The sequence below is a fragment of the Musca autumnalis genome, unplaced genomic scaffold, assembly GCF_047663935.1.
Source record: "Musca autumnalis isolate F117 unplaced genomic scaffold, ASM4766393v1 scaffold_1, whole genome shotgun sequence".
Classification (NCBI taxonomy): domain Eukaryota; kingdom Metazoa; phylum Arthropoda; class Insecta; order Diptera; family Muscidae; genus Musca; species Musca autumnalis.
In genome coordinates, this window is record NW_027411644.1 from 170,092,363 (window position 1) to 170,113,853 (window position 21,491).

At 34.0% G+C, this 21,491-nt stretch overlaps 1 protein-coding gene across 2 annotated transcripts in view; it reads right to left on the minus strand.

The window, feature by feature from the left end:
- Positions 1 to 2,958: 2,958 nt before the first annotated feature.
- gl (glass) overlaps positions 2,959 to 21,491 on the minus strand; it is a 29,948-nt gene continuing 11,415 nt past the window's right edge. For both annotated transcript variants that reach the window (XM_073958887.1, XM_073958886.1), the window contains 5 exons: positions 20,326 to 20,474; positions 14,356 to 14,486; positions 6,630 to 7,391; positions 5,758 to 6,539; positions 2,959 to 4,012 (listed from right to left, as the gene is read on the minus strand). In XM_073958887.1, coding sequence (XP_073814988.1) covers positions 3,934 to 4,012; positions 5,758 to 6,539; positions 6,630 to 7,391; positions 14,356 to 14,486; positions 20,326 to 20,371 — 1,800 coding nt within the window. In that variant the 5' untranslated portion in view covers positions 20,372 to 20,474 and the 3' untranslated portion in view covers positions 2,959 to 3,933. The remainder of the gene's footprint in view (positions 4,013 to 5,757; positions 6,540 to 6,629; positions 7,392 to 14,355; positions 14,487 to 20,325; positions 20,475 to 21,491) is intronic.

The window sequence follows — 21,491 nt, forward strand, 5'->3', positions numbered from 1 at the left end:
GGTTTTTTGGTTATTGGGTATGGACTTCTAAAATATTAAGGTCGTATTATTGGTAAAGTTGAAAACCGAATATTTTTGACACTCACTGTAAGTGTACAATTTTATTGGAGTACTGAAATGTTTTGGGTGAAATTTTGATGCGAGCTTATTATCATGAGAAACTGCTTTGTGTACATACATACATAGATTAGGGTGATGACTTTTTCAACTTTATTTTTCATGTAGCAGGCATGAACGAATTTTTGCTTTTTAACCCTTCGTTGGGCACCAAAAAGGTCTGACCAGACATATGAATAAAACATTGAACTAGGGGAATATATCTGATCGACCAACTTGAGCAAAACTAAGAAAACTTCTCGAAGAGTACGAGCAGTCCAGAAATAACAAAATGTTGATACTTTAAAGGACTGCTTGACATCACCAATGTAATAGACGAATGGCTGTGCAAAGCGGAAATAACTTCTACCAATTGTAACTTTAGTGCAACAGTCACACTAGTTACTACAGCGGCAAAGCTACAGGTACCAATAACATCCATCCATTCAATCGAAAGAGGATCGTGCTCTGTGATACCTGATTTATCCGAAAGTACAGATAGTCCTTAGGTCGTCGACAATACAGCATCAACAAGCAAAAGGAAGCATAAGCCAACAGGCATTGCAAGATGCTTTGTTATATGCTCAAAGCTGTCGTCCCACAATGCAGCAACGATGTGTCATAAGTTTTCAGGAATCGACATGTCTTTTTACAAGAAATCAGACAAGACTGTGACCACGTTTACAGGCACAGCGATATCTGATTTATCCGAAAGTACAGATAGCCCTTAGGGCGGCGACAATACAGCATCAACAAGCAAAATTAAGCATAACCCAACAGGCATAGCAAGATGCTTTGTTATATGCTCAAAGCTGTCGAGCTATTTGCGACAAGATCAGAAGCAGGAACAAGGCAGCACTTGAGGCGCTGACAAAGAAACCTTGTAAGTTATGCGGCACCAGAGTGGTATGCAAATGACACCAGTGGAACATCTACATAAAGAGACGAAAATTTTACTAGCATCAACACAACAAAATGTTGTCGATGCAGTACCTGCTTCATGATCTGGAGAGAGAGGTCCAAATGTGAAGCGAGAACCTCTAGATCAACGAGCCTGTCAGGCTTGAATATTATTCACAATGATGTAGTTGCGCTGTCAGTACAAAGGTACAGTGTGAATGGAGTAATCGGAGAACACCGCCCTATCCATTGCAACTGAAGAACACCAGTTGGCATGGCAAACACTAGTGGTTTTAGCCCAGTTAAGATCCGGACGACGTTGCGGCCTGAATTCATGTTGTGCCCATCGCAATAGAAGAACGCCATCTGCCATGGCAAACACGGGTTGTTTTAACCCAGTAATGATCCGAACGTTGTAGCCGCCCTAATTCACATTGGGCCCAATTTGACGGCGCGATACCGCACGACGAGCTGCATTTGTTTAGCTACCCACCTGTCTTCTAGTACTTTATAGACGCAGCCAGTTCAGGTTGAAGATTTTTTGAGTCTGGACATAGAGGAGCTAGAACCACATAATTACATGTACGAACAAACATATTTGCATTGTTATAGCAACAATCCAAAAATGACAGGCGTTGTTGTTCAACTGCAGCAAATGTTGGAAGAAAAGAAGATCATCCCACACTCCAGTTCATCATCATGTGCTGGATCGCGTCGAGTGCTTCTTTGTGCAGGATTTGGTAAGCAATTTTGATTGGCTAAGGAAACAGGCAGTTGTAGAGATGACGTGAAGTTTCACTTCCGTCGCTTTAAACATTTACAATGAACGCTGGAACTGTCGTAAAATCTGTTAATTTATTTCTTACTTATGGGCTGATCATTGGTTCAGTAGTCAATTGTACCGCGCTGAAGATTTTGAAGAACTATCTGTAGCTCCGAATGATTACCCAAAAACTATCTAATGTTTATTGAAGAAGTTGCATTAATGACGAAGTTTCGTTGCATCAATGAAGAAGTTTCATTACATTAAAGAAATAGTTTCATTACATTAATAAAAAAGTTTAATTGCATTCATAAAAAAAATCATTAAATCCCGGTCCACACTTCATGAAATTATGCGTTCTTAGATTGAGTTCCCCACTACAGCAAAATCATAAAATTTCTTTAATGTGGAACTCGTTCTAAGAACTCATAATTTCATGAAATTATATATAATTTAATGAAATCGCTCTATTGTGGACCAGGGTGTCAATTGAGCCGCTCAGTGCACACTTCGACTAACTCCACTTTTTGAAAAATTTGAGATTTTAGTGTCAAAGCCTTTGATATCGCCATATCTATTTATGATTATAATATCTTTCCTGAATAATAAAGATGAGCACCTTTAAATAACAAGTTTTTATTGACCACTGAATAATATGCAATTTTTTTCAGTGCACACTTCGATTAACTCCACATTCAAATGTAGCTCTGCTCGCAACGTGTACATACAATACTCTTTCGGCTTTTGTTGAAACCATAGATGGCCTTTAGAAAATTATGACGTATATAACATACATTTTTGACATATATTACATACGTCGAAAACGTCGTAAACCTAGCCATGAAGAATGACGCTAACATAAAGCTAACATGAATTAATTACAAATATTGTTTTATAACCGAACTGCCAACATTAATTTTTATGTGAAACCTGTAATATATGTGTATAAAACTAAGTTTTTCGTTAATAAAAAAAATCAAAACCTAACATTATTACTTTTTTCAGTGCACACTTCGATTAACTCCACCATTACCACAACATTACTAACGATTGTTTGTTGACTATTGTTTTTATTTTATTTTATATACCGTTAGATGAAAGCTATACCTGCTATTATGCATTCTACATTATATATTTGAATCCATATTATCAGGGGAATTTTAAAAAACAATATACATTTCATCATTGCTTTTCTCAACTTTTTGTTTTATGGAGTTAGTCGAAGTGTGCTCTGAACGCTTCAATTCTTTTTCTATGAAAATGTGGAATTAAAAAATTTATAAAGGATAGAAATGTTAAATGAATGAAATTACAAAGAAAATGTTTTTCATTTCAAATTTTCGTAAAACTCTTTTTGTTTGAGTTACAGACAAAAATAAGTCAAATTAGAACGCAAAATTATGAATGAAAAATTTTGTCGGTAACTCAAAATAGAGAATCGCACTTACTTTAAAGAAACTCAATGAAACATTTTTTATTTATTCAATGAAATTCTTCTACGTTGGTTCAAAATTAATGACAAATTTCATTGATTTACTTAAAATTTCATTTACGTTATGAAGCTTTTTCTTTAAAACTGTGTGTTTACAATTCTTTAATATTAGAATAATATTGAAGAAAACATTTTTTTCAACATTGCACGCATTCAAAATTTCACCTAAACACTTCAGGCTTTTAATGATTTAAAAGATATCTTTTCAATATTATTTATATCAAAATGTCTCTTTTTTGTAATTCACTCTATCATATGGATGTGTATATTCGTTGATTTCTTATATGTATTTGTATCTGGATATAGTAAATAAACATATGTAATTTATATTTGATTTTTGTTTGTTTGGAATAATATCTACCTAATAAAATCGTTCCAATTTGGGCTTATTTAATGCAGCACACAAATAATACCCTGAATAGTTTTGTGAACCGGGTGTAGCATACTCGCCGATGCCATGCTGATGTGAATGACTATGACTATGGGGATGATGATGATGGCCATGGGGATGATTAACATAATTGCCATAATTACTGGCATTAAATGGATGTGCTGGATGTATGGTGGCTGCAGCAGCGGCTGCTGCTGCTGCCGCCGCATGGTTATGATGATGTGCGTACGCATGATGTGGATGATTGTGGGGATGATAGTGTTGAAATCCACCTCCTCCACGTGGCTTTTGTCATGTTAGCAAATTGCTGCCATTATTATTGGTGGAATGAACGCGCATGTGCCGATTTAAATTTCCAGATTGTGAAAACCTGTAAAGGTAAAGGGGAGATAAATAAATACACATTTATTTATGTAAGAGGAATTAAAAAAATTGAACGTTGAGCAAACAAAAAAACACATTAATTTTTTCAACTAATTTATTTCACTTGTTTTTTTATAATTTTAATATTTATTACATTTCTTAATACTGTCACAATTGAGAAGTTTTCCAAGTTTGATTCTTACCCCCTGTTTTTGTAACTATTTTTTGTTCGTTCGTCTATATTCGTAATAATTTGGGCATCCATAGCTCAGCCCCCAGATGACATACGGACCTAATTTTTCGTAGACGCGTTCCATATATAGTTATTAATTCCTTTTTTGAAAATCATAGATCTACATTTGCGCTGAGGCGAGTAAATCGATCTACAAAATTTGACAATTCGTGTGAGAACAATAAATTTTTTTACAAAAACTGGGGGTTAATCAGTAAACACATCCAACCTTTCAGTAAAGTTATATGTAATTTCTGATAAATGAGTAAAGAAAAACTCGATCTATGTTGACCTTGCTCTTTTATCAGAAATGAGACCCAACTTTACTTATGGGTACTTTACACGATGTGTTTTTTACATATGAGTTGTCACTTCTCCTATACAAAATATATATGCAAAGTGACAGCTCATATGTAAAAAACATATCGTGTAAAGTACCCATTAAACGTTGGATATGGATTTCTTGCATAAAGCCGACAACATTGGTATAAAGTTTTGCGTTATTTCTGGTAAAAAATAAAGAAAAAATCGAAATTGTCTTTTATTCTTTTACCAGAAATAACGCAAAACTTTACTCAAACGTTGATTGTGTTTTTGGGTTAAAGTTCTTGGTACATGAGCGGCTGGATTTCTTTCTTAAATCGTTTCTGATAAAACAATGAAGAATGGCCGAGCCAAAATTGAACTAGGTTTCCCTTTCCCTTTTATTCTCTTACCAGAAATGACTTATGCAAGAATGACGACTTATGTACCGAGGACATATGTAAGTAAAGCTTTGCGTCATTTCTGGTAATAGAATAAATAACTGTCCAGCTAAACTCGAACTTGGCTGCCCTTTGTCTTTTAATCTTTTGCCAGAAATTGAGCAAACATTAAAGGTGTGAACAGAATGAAATACACCGCTTTTTTACGCTCAGTTTATTGTCAAAGATTAAAGGCCAAGTACTACCTAACTCAAATGCTGTCTAATTAATTTGAATTAGGTACCACTTTGCCTTTAGTCTTTTACATGAAACTGAGCATGATAAAGCGGTGTATTTCATTGTGTTTCTACCTTTACTCAAACATTTATTGTAATTTCGGCTTAAAGGCTTCGGTACATAAGCAGCGTGGTATTCTTGCTTGAAGGTCTCGGTACTGATCAAATAATAAAAGGTAAAGGGCAACCTAGTTCGAATTTCTATCGGTCATTCTTCATTGTTTTACCAACGATGACTTAAGCAAAAATTCCCCGTCTCTTATGTACCGAGGTCTCAAGACAAAGCTGGCGAAAGAATACTGAACGGCCAAGCTAAATTCGAAATGAAATGACCTAATAGTACATTTACATATAACTGGATTTAATAAATCCACTAGATTTGAAGCAAGAAAGCCATCCGCTTTGTACCGAGTTTATTAAAAACGCATCCATTGCAATTTCCAAACCCCCATTCAAAACATTTAAAAAATCCCCATTTCTAGCACTGATTTCCCTCCAAAAAATATTCTATTTCAGCATCGACAATTTTTCCCGTACTCACCTTAACAAACACAATTTACATTGATACGGTTTCTCGCCGCTATGGATACGCAAATGTTTCGTTAACGTTGAACTATCCGAAAATGATTTCTTACAGGCTGAACATCGATAGGGACGCTCACCCGAATGGGTTCTCATGTGCGTAGTGACACTGGAACTTTGTGAAAAACGTCTATCACAAATTGGGCAACGGAATGGCTTTTGACCCGTGTGTGTGCGTACATGAGCTGTGAGATTGGCGGCCTGTGAGAAACTTTTATTACAGTCCGGACAACGATACGGTCGTTCGCCGGAATGTGTTCGCAAATGTGTCTTCAGTGTACTGGGTCGGGCATATGTTTTGCCACACAATCGACATAGATTGGGTTTCGATTCGGAACCCTCTTCATTGCTATCCTCGTCCTCATAACCGCTAGCAACACCGGATGACAGCGGCAAGCCGGTCAATTGGCTGTAGGAGGGTTTTGTGTCACGAATTTGTGTAAATAGCGTTGGACTTTTTGTCGGTGGGGAATAGCTTTGTCCCACTTGTGTGCTTGCATAGAAACTTTTTGGTGATATAGCATCCGTTGGAGGCATTGGTGAGGGTGATGAGTCTTTTTCTAGGGACTCGGGCGGTAGGGAGGATAACATATTGTTGTGGTTTTGATTTGACTGCAAGGAGGGTGAACGGAAATCCGCTGTAAAGGAATATGTAGCTGCTCCCGGATAATGGGAGGGGCTTAGCAATGGAGGATATAAGACATTAACGGCCGATGATGAATTTGTGGGAGCCCATTGCATCTGAAAAAAAAGAAACAATATGAAAAGAAGTTAAGTTAACCCTTAGTTTTTACTGAACAACCCTCTCCTCTGTCTATATTTTCAACTCACCTGAGAACATTGCATTGGCATTGTAGCATCGGTAGCACCATAACCATGCATTGTCATATTCATACTGACATTAACACTCATACTGGGATATAGAGCGTTACCGGCTCCACTAGCACCTGTTTGTGTATTCATATGCTGTAGAGCACATGAATTACCCGCCGTTGTGGTTGAGACATTACCTCCGGCCACATTGATCGGATCATAATAGCATGACTGCGATGCAATAGATGACGAATTCAATGCATTACTGTGCGATAATGACGACGACGACAAATGTTGACCGGATCCCGGCGTTGAGGATGCGGACGTTGAGGTTACGCCAGAGGTTGAGGTTTGCTGATGATGACTATTTGGCGATATTAACATTTGATGGGGATGTACGGTGTACGAGAGTGAAGCTTGATGATGAGGATTTGTGGAAAAATTATATGATGCACCACATGGTGAAAAGGGAAAGAGGCTGGGTAGGGGATCGATGTCTAAAGCTGGCAGTCCTGGAAATGTCGATGCCATCTCGTCGGTGGACCAATAATTCGATGTGCAAGTATTTCCACTGCCACCAACAATACCACCACTGCCACCAGTGCTGTTCAGTATCACTTGTGAATTATTTTGTGCAGGTCCAACGCCAAGATCGACGGCAACGATTGGATCGAAACAGGAACCACAATCGAAATCGTTGGTTGGCAGCGAGGATAGCGGTAAGACGGTATTGCCTTGACAAGATAAGCACCCGATGCAGGATGAGGCAGCACACTCTTGCTGTAAGAAGAAAGATGAAAAAGAAAAAAAAAAAACAATAAATAAAAAAGTTTTCGAATAAATTTATTTAATGGATGTAATATAATAAACTATGGCACCCCGTATGGTATAATGCCATGTTTATATTAGGTTTGTCCTTGTACTTTCTCAGTAAATATTAACTTCAGTAACTTCTTTTTAGAGAGTAAAGCATTTTATACTCTTTCAAAGGAAAAAATTAAAAAAGTAAAAAGACAACATTCAGTAACAATTTTCAATTTGTTTAATATTTACGATTATGATATTAAAATATTTTAAACTTTTGACAACTGCCTAAAGCTACAAAATTTTACTGAACAAAATTCCTTCAGTAAAAATTATAACTTCTCAGTAATAAAAATTTCAAAACAAGTTTCTCAATTCCTTCTCTTTTACTGAACATTTGTGTAAAAAAACAACATTCAGTAATAATTTGTAATAATTATTACAAATTATCGAGTACGCAGACACACTTATTATAGCCTTTTGCAGGGTTAATGAGGATTTATTTGACGTATACGCAAGGGAGTTGACATTTGAAACCCAGTGGGTTTGTTAAATCCGGTTATATATAAACGTACTATAAGTGACATTTCTATTCGAACATTAGCCTGCCATTTACCTGGTGTTCATCACAATTGAACACATCTAACGTATTCTGGAATCATTGTGCGATTGTTTGAGCTTTGCCATCTTTCGATGTGAGTGCTGCCAATATATTCCTATAGATTCATTCTTGAGGACTGATATTCAAAGCCCTCAAGATTTTTCTCGTCAAAGTGCATGCACCACTTCGAATTCGAGTCACTTCTACTGAAAACAGGAAATTGTACTAATAGTCCTCTGCCTCATGTTTTAGAGTCAAGTGAACAGATATTACATAGTGAGTTACATAGTTCATCAACAGAAGAAACAAATCATCTTCTAAATTCAAGCGTAGAAAAAAAAATGCAAAATCAGCATACCATGGGAAACTTTGCGCTTCCGAAGAAAATACAACAATAAGAACGGGAGATTATTATGCCCGGAATACATCAGCGGAAAAGGGGAAATTGGTGGATCCAATTTGCCATTACCTTACCGATTGGAAGAGTTATAATGAGACGTATTAAACCCTTTTCATAAACTTGAAAGATTAAAAAACTCAATGATAATTATTTTTTATGAAAAAAAAAATAATAAGAAAGTATCAGTCAGCTTTGCCGACAGAGATATACCCTCAACCTGTGGGAATTTAAACAATTCTTTCGCAAAAGATTTACGTACACGCAGAGAAAAAAATATGATTGATCCAACAATATTCGAAGAGCAAAATATGTATTGTAAATATATTGTTAAATTCCAAATGTAGTATTGTGATTCCAACAATTGGGTTTTGTTAAATCCAAAAATAGTTTTTGTCAACTGGACAATAGTTCTCTCTTTTCTTCGACAATTTTTTCTCTTCTCTCGCTATTCGATACCGTGTTGAAAAAAACAATTATGGTGAGTTTTGTTTGTATGACATGATGCCTTTATCTTTGTTTTTGTATGTATGTATTACCAACAAATGAGACTCTTGTTTTTATTTGTTTCTGTTTTGTTTCATTCTTCTATCTTTATTGTGCTTTGAGGTTTGGTGTTATACCGGAGTTTGTTATGGTGTTTAATTATTCCTTATGTTGTGGTGGGTGCTTGTGGCTTTTTGTTTGTCTTTGTTGTCAGCCAATGCAGCAAACCATGTATTGTGTTCATCAATGATTGCAATATTATACGCGACATTTATATCCAAGTTATGTGAAAAGTGTATATGAGAAGCATATACAATGAAAACAAAAATTTCTGGGCTGGTTTTCTGGGTTGACAATACTTTTTGTAAACAAAATTAGATTATGATAGTTCCTACAATCGGTATTGTTAACGATTTTTACAATATTGCGGAAATTCGAAAGTTGCTTTTGTTTTCTATGTTTGCAACAAAAGATGGTATTTTTGGATTTGGATTACAATGTTTGAACAAAACAAATACATTTTTGGAACCAAAACAGATGTTTTTGTTCCAACAAAAGTGACAAATATTTTTTCTCTGCGTGTACATAGAGGGGGTTTCAGAAGTTTGGGCGTATGAACTTGCCGACAAAAATCTGGATTTGGATTAGAGCTCAAAAGTTTTTCGGGGTAGGTACCTAAAGGAAGACTTAAAGGTCTTATTATGAGAGACATTCCTCTCGATAGATATCGCGCCCACAGGTCATTTCAATTAGTCAACATATAATTTAAACCTTTGGACCATTATATCAGGAAACGTGGACTTGCCCACGAAAAACATATTATCGCTGTACACAGGGACACTAGGAGTACCTTCGGTAAAATTTTCCAACTGATCCTCTAACAGACAGAGAGTTGTCGTACACACCAGCCACTACACTTCCTGGGCGTAGGGGTTTTTTACATCTTTCGGGTAATTTTCTCATGAAGTATGGACTTGCCACTTAAATAACTTGTACCATACATGCAGAAAATATACGTTGGATCCAAACAAATATTTGTTTGGGACTGATTGCAAACAAATATATGTTTGGATCGAAACATAATTCGTTTGTTTCCAAATAAATATATGTTTGCAACATTTTGTAACACATCTCAATTTTATTTGTTTGGGTACCAACATATTTTTTATGGAGAGAGGATTTTTGTCAAATAGAGTAACAACAGGGCTCTCGCGGCTGCGGAATGCTGTTTTATAATAAAGAGCTGTGTGTATGGTGTAATAGGAGACGCAGAATCTTTGGTGGTGTATTATGCGGTAAAACACGTGTGTTTCGTGCTTTTTTCCTGTTAACCAACGTAGCAAGCGAAGAGGAAAAGGAAAAAATGGTATTAATTATGTTGTTATTTTTTCTTCAGTCTTCTAAATACAATCGTTGTGTAAAGACGGTAAAGTGAGTGAATAAATCAGTGTTTTGTCTTTTCTTAAAGAAATTGTGCTTTTTAGAAAATTAAATGTCCAATACATTTTATAATTGAATTAAAAAGGACAAGAAAGAAATCGCATTTAATTTGCACCCAAACAAATATTTGTTTGCACCCAAACAAATACTTGTTTGCCCCCAAACATATAATTTGTATGCACCCAAACATATGTTATGTTTGGGACTGATTGCAAACAAATATATGTTTACTGCAAAATATGTTTGGGACATATGTTAGAGAGGCGACTTTTTTTCTCCGTGTCTCGTAGAAATATTACGATGTGCAAAGTATGAACAAATCGGTTACTGCCTTCGAGAGTTATTCTGTGCACCATATTAGCGAAAAATGTTGAACTTTTGTGGAGCAGGTACCCAAAGCAGTAGAGCGATAAGGTCCATCTTAGAACTTTATTTGAGTTTGAGCAAAATATTAGGGCTGCCAAGTTTTAGACCGAATCGAATGAATCGTTTGAGATTTATCGTGCGCTCCAACCACTACACACGGTGCATTGGGTTTTTTAAACCTTTCGGACTATTTTCTCAGGAAGTAAGGACTTGCCCCTGATAAAACTTTGTACCGTCGTAATGGGAGCAGCGAATAAAAGTTGTTAAAATCGGTTAGTTATCGTGCGCATAATTTTTACAAAAAAATGAACTTTTGTGGGGAGGTACCCAAGGAGTGGATCGATATGGCCCATCTTCGAACTTAATCTAAGTTTGGACAAAATATTATGAAAGCCAAATTTTTAACCAAATCGGTTAACCCACATAAAGACACTGGTCATTTAAACGCCACCAAAAATGGTTGCACACAAGAACGGAGAACTCGGATATTTTCGCAAATTTTTGTGGGGTTTTTTGCATTTTATTAGTTGTGTCTTATTACTTTTTCAGTAATAATTATTTAGTAACTTCTTTTCAGAGAGTGAGAGAGATTTTACACTTTGATACGAAAATAGAGAAAAGACAGCATTTAGTAAACTTTAGAAAGACAACACTTGATAACCAAAACAACATTGGCGCCAATGCACGAAAGAAAAACTAACTACAAAGCAATGAAAAAGTTCTTGCATTTTAAGCAAAATAAATAAAAATAATTAATATATTAATAAAATAATCAATAAATTTAGCTGAATTGTAATATTTATAGTATTTTTCCACAAAAATAAGATAAACATTGAGCAGCAGACCATTAGCAGAAGATTAAAAAACAGCTGATCGAACTTGCTAAATGTTGCTGGGAAAAATTCTTTCAGTAACTCAATGGTAAAAGTGGTAAAAGAGAAAAGTGTCAACATTGCTCAAAATTGCGCTCTCATGAACATTTTTACCAGAAAACTAAAAAACGGAAAAATGGTAGATCTGGTAGCAATGTCAAAAAGAAATATAACAAATAAATGTTCTTCTTTTATTTCACAGTTTTTAATTTTGTTTTGTCAGCGTTCGACTTTTTCTTCTATTTTTCGTTCATTTTTTTTCTTCATTGTGAAAAAATCGTAAAACAAAAGTCGACAAATCAGTTCTACAATTTTTTACCTGCAGAAATTTGTCTGGTAGCCTATGGTATAAGAGAAAGGCATATGTGCTCTCTCTCCTCTCTCACTCTCTTAAAAATTGCTGCCAGTTTTACCACTTTTTGGGGTTAAGGAATGCTTTGCAGATTAAAAATGGTAACAAATGGTGACCTCATGTAACTTCAGCTTTAATTATGCGATAAAAATTTAATCATAAATGTTACATTAGGCCTGTTCGATAACTTCGCAAGTAAAGGGTATTCGCAAGTTCTTGCAACTACTTCTCATTTCTCGTTCACTGAACAAGTTTTTTATCGAACAGCATTTCGTAAAATTTTGTACAATTTTTTGCAAACTTGGGTTATCGAACAGACCTAATCATATAAAGTCTGGGATTTGTTAGGAATGTAGTAAGAGTATTGTCTCAATCAAAAACTAAGGGATTGACATGTAAGAATACATCTAACCCTGCGTTTACAAATGACAGGACAGTTGACTTCATGTATTGATTGTCAAAATCCCACAACTTGCCTGTGTGACGTAGGCGTCCGGACAACTGCAACAACAGTTGTAAAATTTTGAATGAAAATCATCGATTTATTTTTGTTTTCCGTTCTCATATTTTGTTTTTGTTCATGTTCTTTTGTTTTCAACACATTTCAATTATTATCTCACTTATTTTTACAAAAATGCCAAAAATTTGTCTTCCTTACTGTCTGTGAAAAAATGATGGACAGCTGAGAGACAAACGACAAATGTATGTAAGTGTTAGTAAATCAGAGTTGTATTTGAAGACTGTATTTGAACTGTCTGGTGTAAACGCCTAGTAAAAGAAGGCCCGATTGCAGGAAAACTATTAGTTTTAGAGAAAAAAGTTACTTCGTAAAAAATGCATAAAAAGTCTCAAAAATATCATTTTCATATAAAATTTTAAGTTTTCTCGGCGCTAAGTATATGAATCCGTTCGAGAGTTCGTGCGCTCCAGCCAGACAGACGGACGGGGCTAAATCGACTCCAAATTGTCTGAAACGTCCAAACACACTTGGGGTCTAAAACCATTATTTTGATGAGGCACATTTTACCCGTATAAAAGTGTATAAACCCTCGTTAGCATAAATGCTGAGAGTATATTAAAGAATAACGGATAAAATTTAAGCTGGGGTTCTACTAAATATTTCCACGCAGTCCATTCAATATGCTAAGCAGTATGGGACAATAACCTTACTTGGCAAATTGTGACTTTTAGTGGGTATATTACAGGACCCTTATGAAAGAAAGTGTTGACATCCCAAACTTCAACACGTATGTTTAGAGTGCTCCGGGAAGTACAGAAGTATCTAAAAAATGTATTCGAAAATGCCAGTTGTTGTTCTTCGGTCTGAGGGGTTAAGAGGGACTAAGTTGCAAAAGCACATTATAAATTACAGCACCATGCTGCATTTTTATTCTCCCAAATACTATCTTTACTGCTGTCGGATGTATCATGTATATGGATATAGTCACTTCCGTTGCCCTCTTAATTTGGACTTTATGGAGGTTCTTTTCTTCTTTGCACATCCATTCACCTTCGGATTATTCACTAAACCTCAAATCCATTGAATATTTACAGAAAAAAAGAATCGGCAGAAAGTTAAATAGAGGTCTATTTTAGAGAGATCCACACTACCCGAAAGCGGTACCGCAGTACCAATTACTCGTTGATTTATTATTTGGAGGCTCGAATATGATGAAAAGAAGTTAAAAAGCCAAAATAAGGGCATGCCAAGTTAAAGAAATAACAAATTTCTTACAGTTTATTATAGTTTATTTAGTTAATTGATTTCATTTATTCAAATCATTTATTCCCTAATGAAACTTTTCTGTTTTCTGATTTCCTAAAATATGAAGAAGTTCGATTACATATATGTATATGGTTTGTATCTGTACGATTTTTATCATTAGTAACTCGCATTAAAATTCGATTTTCTCCTGCAAAAGATGAGGTCGTCATTACGCCTTTTTCCGTTATTAATATTTTTGCTACCTTTTTTAGGTATAACTCTTTTCTTATATTTACTTTTGGATAGGACATCTTTGGTACAAATTATGTATGTTAAATTATGGGTAATAATTTTACTCCATCTTTAAATTTTAAACATATTATGGTTATCATCTGATTTACATTATAAATATTTCAAATTACCAAACTCTTCAAATAACTCACATTTTCACTTTAATATATATTGAACATCGAAGGTAAAATTAATTTCTTTGAAATTGTATTGCAATTCTGTATTTTTATGTACACCAGTTTTAGTCGCACTCTTAATGGTTTTAAAATCTCAAAATTTATTTTTACTCGAAAAAAAACTTCAATAAAACTCTTAATATTTCACTTCATTGTACAACACTTGTTATTTATATTTTCCCGACGGCAATTGAGAATTTTAATTTGCCGCATACTAAAAACTACCGTTATAAAAATCACACGAATTAAATTACCTGCGGACTATCCAACGCCAAACCGAATAATGGATTATTGGGAACATAACCCGTTTCAGGTTCCACAGGACCTCCATTTGAGACATCGCACGATATGTACATAGCTCCACCCTCTTGATCTTCCAGGGAATCTGCGTAATAGACAGAAAATACAAAAAATTTATGATAAAATCTCTCTCACCACACATAAATTATTAGAGAATAATCAAAAATATGTGCAAGATGATAAAGCATCCCTTAAATTTTCCAAATTCAACCACCTGTAAATAATGTCGGCTGAAGTGGTGAATTTGTGTGTTTCTTTATAACATCCAATTTTATCGTATATTAAATTGAGTTATTAAGAAGAAACCATAGTTTTGTGTATTTAATGGAATGAAAAAACTTTGTTAAAGGTCTTATGGTAAATACATACATATTATTTGAGTACCTAATTGCTGTTGCAGTTTGTTTTTGTGCCCATTTGATATTCTATCTGTTACAGGAATTGAACAGACTTATTTTAAATGTTCTTTAAGTATTACAGTGTAAAGTAAAAAATTGTCCTTCAAAAATGTTACATTAAAAAATTGTGTATAATCGTAAGGGAACTGGAAAATAAAAAAAATTTATGAACATGTCCTGTTCTGATTCTTGAGATTGTACTGATCAAAAAAGTCCAATAGACCATACGTCTACGGTGAAAATCGAGCCTCACGATTTTGACTTGAAGTTTTTTAGCAGACTTTTGTCACGTTTTTTGGATATTTTGACATAAATATAACAGCAAAAGCATTGAGATTTGCGATCTAATACTAAGACAAAAATTGTAGCCAAGACAATAATTAAGAACTCTCTAGTACATCGCAAATGCATTTTCAAAATTGTACAGCCTTTATTTTATTTTATTTTATTTATTTCATGTTTATACTTCTAACTAAATTACAAGTATAAAGGGGAGTGAATCCATGACTGCAGAGGTCTTAGGTTTTTTTACTTTTATTTTATTGTCATATATTTATGAAATTCTGGAATTTTAGCCCCACCGGCGTATGGTTTATAAAAATTATTTTATTTATGGTATGAAAATTATACGCCAGAGGGTATAACTATAATTAACCCAGATAAAGCCACTGGTCGTTTAAACGCCACAAAAAATGGTTGAAAAAATTGGCGTAAAACTCTAGGGTTTTCGAATATTTTTGTGGGGTTTTTTGCATTTTGTTATAGTATTGTCTGTTATCTGTCATTTCACGCTTATAAAGCTTCACTTGACCTATGCATTTCCACGCAATTGGCCTAAAACCAAAGCTATTCAAAAAAATCGACTTTTTTGTAATTTTCGACTTTTGATGAAAAATTTAAATATGCTATAAAAAGTTTATCATAAATGTTAGAATCATATAAAGTCAGGGATTTATTAGGAATATAGTAAGAATATTTTCTCAATCAAAAACCAAGGGATTGGCATATAAGGATACACCTATATTACCCTCCAAAGTTTTTGGCACTTTTAAAAGAAGGCCCGATTGCAGGAAAACTATACGTTTTAGAGAAAAAAGTTATTTATTAAAAATGCTTAAAAAGTCTCAATATATAATATAATTTTCAAAAACAATTTTATGTTTTCTCGCAAAAAAATCTCGGCGCTAAGTGGGTTAATTAACCTAATTTCAGAAGTACTTTCAATAATTTTCTTCTAATTTGATGAAATGAGATTGATCAAATGAGATTGAATCTTCAACAATAAACAAAACAAACAATTTTCTTCTAACTTTTATAAGTTTTCATCGATTTCATTCATCTAAAGACCATTGTAAAGGACAATAAAGAACATATCAAATCCGTATATAGTAATTTGGCCGACGAAAAGAGATCCAGTATTTCAAGTCAAAAACGGGAAGCATGATTTTCACCGTAGACATATGGTCTAGTGGACATTTTTCCTCAGTGCAATCCCAACAATCACAAACGCGAAGCGCCCATTACGATTTTTTCCTTCTATACAAATCGCCCCACCCACGTAGAACGGTACCTGCAGATTTTTGGTATTTTGAAAGTTTTGGTCTCAATATCTTTCCGAAATGGCTGAAATTTGGAATTTAGTCTTTGTTGGTGGTATTAAACTTTCCAAGGAAATTTGTCGACATAGGTCCACATCTTCATATAGCCCCATAGAACGGTCCCCGCTGATTTTCGGTATTTTGTAGGTTTTAGTCTCATTATCAAACCGAAATGGCTGAAATTTTGTATTTAGTCTTCGATGGGGGTATTAAACATTCCAGAAGAGACGTGTGGGTATAGGCGAAATTATATACAAATACGTCTTCATATAGCCCTCATAAAAGCATTCCCTTCCGATTTTCGGTATTTTGAAAGTTTCAGGGTCTTATTCCATAGAAGAGTACCACCCGATATTCGATTCATTTCCACCAAAAATTTGTCGGTATAGGACGTTGACATATAGGACGGTGCTCTTGAAGCAACTTTAAATGGAAGTTTCTTACAATTGGAAAGTTTTTGCGGATTCTGAAACTACAATGTTCATAGAGAAAAATCAAAAAACAAAAAAAAAAAAAAAATCGCGATTCAAGTTGACATTTTTAGGGGTTTTTTAGATTTTCACGGTTTTGCTTGGAAACCGCAAGCCCTATCGAAATGGGGCTAAAGAAAATGTTGTAGCTGTGAATATTGTCTACAAGATTGTTCTTTATAATTTCGGTGGTTTTACTGTTATTGAGATACAGAAGTTCAAATTGGGACAATGCATTGACTGTATCGCTACCTTATACATATTGCGCCTTAACTAACTTTTTTTGAAACAGAAATGTTTATGGATGAGAAAAATCCAAATACAAGAAAAAATCGCTGAGGGATGTTTAAATAAGTCGCGGTCAAAGTTCACATTTCTAGGTTTTTTAGGTTTTCACGATGTTGCTTGGCAAATTGGCTTTCGTATCGTTTTCCTAGGTTGTACCATTTTTGAGATATATAAGTTTAAGTTGAGAATTGCAGTTATGACACTGTTTTATAAGGAGACAGGTATATCTGTATACTATATACTGTATACAGTCAGTGAATTGTCCCAATTTGAACTTCTATACCAAAAAAATCAAACTTGTAGAGAATTTTCATAGCTACAACATGATCTTTTGCCCTATTTCGATAGGACATGCACTTAAGATTTTTAGTGTTTTTCAAATTTTCTATTAATTTTTATTCCTTCATTTGTACATATCCAAAAAACATAAAATATTTAATATTCCTCACAAATCATAATAAACTCATGTGTGGTACATTATCGTTTCGACCAGGGTTTCGGAGTCGAGGTATTTTTGGCTTGACACTGACTCCAGTTGGCCTATTCTCTAACTTTTTAACAATCGGACAATCGACAACGATGTCGACAATAAAAATTGTTTGCAGTAACGATTGTGCTATTCTGTAAAAATGTAGACAAATTGTCTATAAACTTTCAAAAGCTTTCAATTTTGAATGTATTCATAAACAAAACATACACACAAACCAAAGGCAAATCCAATATTGAACATTTTTGTCGATTTTTTAACAATTACTATTTTTGTGTTGTTTTTATAACGATCGACTGTTATTAAAAAGTTACAGAATAGGCCCAAAGACCGGTTTTTTCACAAATCCGGCTCCGACTCCGAGGATAAATACCTATACCACTAAAATTAATAAAATTCGCAGAAACTTTTTCCTATATTTGGTCATATAGGCTAATTTATTGGATTTTTAGAAAGGGCATTAGTACTCATCTATGGAACATAAATATAAAGTAACATTGATATCTATATTACTTCTACTGAATCTTACATTCAAAAAGGGCAATAAAATACAATTTAGAAAGCTTTTGTCGGATTTGGCGTTTTTTATTCTTCGCACGAGTAAATTTTGGAAGGAACTCTTCCCCTGAGAATATCTTTAAGCTTTGAAAATATGTGAAAAGGAAGGGGCAATACAAATCATAAAAACTGCATGCGGTAAAAATTATAAGCAATTCATGAAAAGGTTTTAAAATGGATGTAAGCCAACATTTTAGAATGCTTCGAGAGCCTTAACGTGGTACAAAACGATTTTTAGTGTTCCGGCAGTCAGAACACGACGATTTTTTGTGCTTCATTCAACAACAACAAAATATTTTTTTATATTTTTGACCAAAGTTCGCAACGTGTTTAACTAATTTAAACTTGCATGGATTTAACTCTTTATCTTAATTTTTATTTAATCAAATATAACCAAATATTTCATTTTCCTCAGAAAATATAATGCGTTTGTTATTTTTTAGTGTCCCGTCACGTGATGCATTACAATTTTTAGTCCTCCACAGTCGGAACACTACGATTATCGTTGTGTTCCGGTACAGTATCACTAAAATATTTTTTAGTGTTTGTGTTCCGGAGCGGTACGTTATCGTAGTGTATCTATCGATCAGTGGTACGGTACAGATAGATTTTTTTCGAACACTGTAAAAAACTCTCCCTACATATCCAGCTTTTAGTCCAGTCCCCATGAACCGGTATTGCCCAATGTATTTCGAGGGTTTTTGTCAAATTTTCGAACCGAGATATCTGTAATTTGGTATTATGTTTTGTCAGAGGATACAAAAGCTCAATTCTGAAATTGTAAATATTGGTCCATGTTGTGGAAAGAACAACGATGACGCCTCATGCGAGCTCTTTTAAAGGGTTGGCTATATCTTCATTCTGAAGTGAACGTAACTTGATATTTTGCAATCTCAATGGATAGAAAACTCCCATGTAGAAAATTATCAATATAAAGTGATTTTCATCAATTAAGGTATTCTACTCCTCCAATGTTTAGTACTTTCATATATGAAACAAATTGTTCCTATTTACTTCAACATACTTCGTGGAGAGTATAAAAACTTAACACCGTTCTTACTTGTTTAAAGAGAAGTAAGTTAAGATTACGTTTACATTTACGAAATCCCCTCGATTTCAACTGTCCAATAGATTTCAGATGAGCCTTCACTTTGACGTACACGCAAAGGAATTGAAAGTTGAAATCGGGTGGATTTCATAAATGTAAACATACTATAAGTTTTGCTGGTTTTTAAAGCACGAAAACGTTTTTCCAGCAAAATATTAGAAAAATTGCAGTTTCTGCAACACAACTATTAAAATTATATTTTTTGTTGACACAAATGTTTTTATTTTCGACGATTTATCGCAGTTTTGGCTACTTCTCCCTAGAAACTCATTACAATACTTTAAGAAGCGTTTAACATTTAGGGCCATTATTACATGTGTTATTTTACTATCTGATGGATTTGAAAACGCAAAATAAACCAATTTTGAGGCATTAAAAATATAATTTTTACATTGAAAGTTATTGCTAAGAAGCTCCTCCTTGAAATTCAATCATCACTTTTAATCTTAAGTTAACCGAAACGCTATTAATAGGTATGTTCGGTAAATCCAAACTATAACAAAAGAATACTTATAAAAATGGGGGTTAATGTATATTAAATATATTAAAATGGAGGGAACAACAACACAATTTAAAAGCTAATAACACAGACAGTTTACTTTTATTCAATTTTAATTTCATTGCTATTTTTATTATTTATTAGTTTTTCCCTAATTGAGTTTATGTTTGAAACACTGTGTCGTCGATACACAAACATTTCAAACTCCGCCCCTTTTGCCTATTGGGTGCGTGTATCGTCAACCTCATTTTGTACAAGTGGTGGTTTTCATTGCCGTTGTTGTTTCGTCGTGTTGTACAGAAAATGACTAAGCTAGCAAACAGGGATGCTTACTCTTCCTCACTTCCACAAGCGAATCGATATTCTATTGGGTTAAAATGTCTGATTGGAATAATTCCAAATATTGGAAATAATAAAGAGAATTATATATTTTTCTTTAACGCAAATTTTTGCATTCTTAATCTAGTTTTGTTTTAAATTCGTGTGTGTGTATTCTTTTTATTCTTTAACCTACTTACCCAGAATTATTTTCAAGAGTTTGGAACTTTTATATAGCAATCCCATGACATGACTCCTTTAGCAGGTTGTTGTAGTCTTACTGTTTGTTGTTGGGATCGATGTAAAATTTGATACTTTTTACGTTTCATAATTTGTTATTTGTGTACAACTGAAATGAAATGAAGAATAAAATTGTTGTTAATAAAATTAAATATCTACATTAGGGCTATAACCAAAAAAATACCACCACATAGCCGTGTAGAGCATGGAAAGCTGTTATGAAATACGGTGTCAATTTTTCTCTATCGCGAAAAAAGTTTCCGCACCAAATGCATTGAAGTTCAGTAATGCATTTTTGAATTTTATCTGTTATAACAACATGTTTGCTTTTCATTAAAATTTTTATTTTTTTTTTGTAATCTAATTTAAAATCATTATCAAAGCGTTCTGGACCAATTTGATCTCAAATCGCGCCATTTCGGAGCATATTAAGAATTTTTGACACTATTGCAATTTTTGGTATTTCTTTATAAACTCGTGAATTTTATGTTTATATTTTTTGTACCTATCGGACAAGAGAATCTGGGGTCATTTGCAACGAATTCGCGAACGTTGGCGCAAACATTTATCAAAAGATTTGATTTAGTCTGATAAATAGGAGTCCCGGTTATAAGACCGACCCAAATTTAGTGTTGGCAAACGTTGCCTAAATATTTTTTACATAAATTTTTCCAATTTTACTTGAGAAAAAATCCGTGGTTTTTCGGAATGGCGCAAACATATATCAAAAGTTTTGATTTATTCTAATAAAAAAGAGTCTCGGTTATAAGACCGACCCAAGTTTAGTGTTAGCAAAAGTTGCCAAAATATTTTTTTAAATTTGCTTTACATAAATTATTCCAATTTTATTTTATTAATTGGATTAATCGAGCTAACAATTTTACTTGAGAAAAATCCGTGATTTTTCGGAATGGCGCAAACATATATCAAAAGTTTTGATTTATTCTAATAAATAAAAGTCCCGGTAATAAGTCCGACCCAAATTTAGTGTTGGCAAACATTACCAAACAATTTTTTTAATTTGCTTTACATAAATTATTCCAATTGAGAAAAATCCGCGATTTTTCGGAATGGCGTAAACATATATCAAAAGTTTTGATTTATTCTGATAAATAAGAGTTCCGGT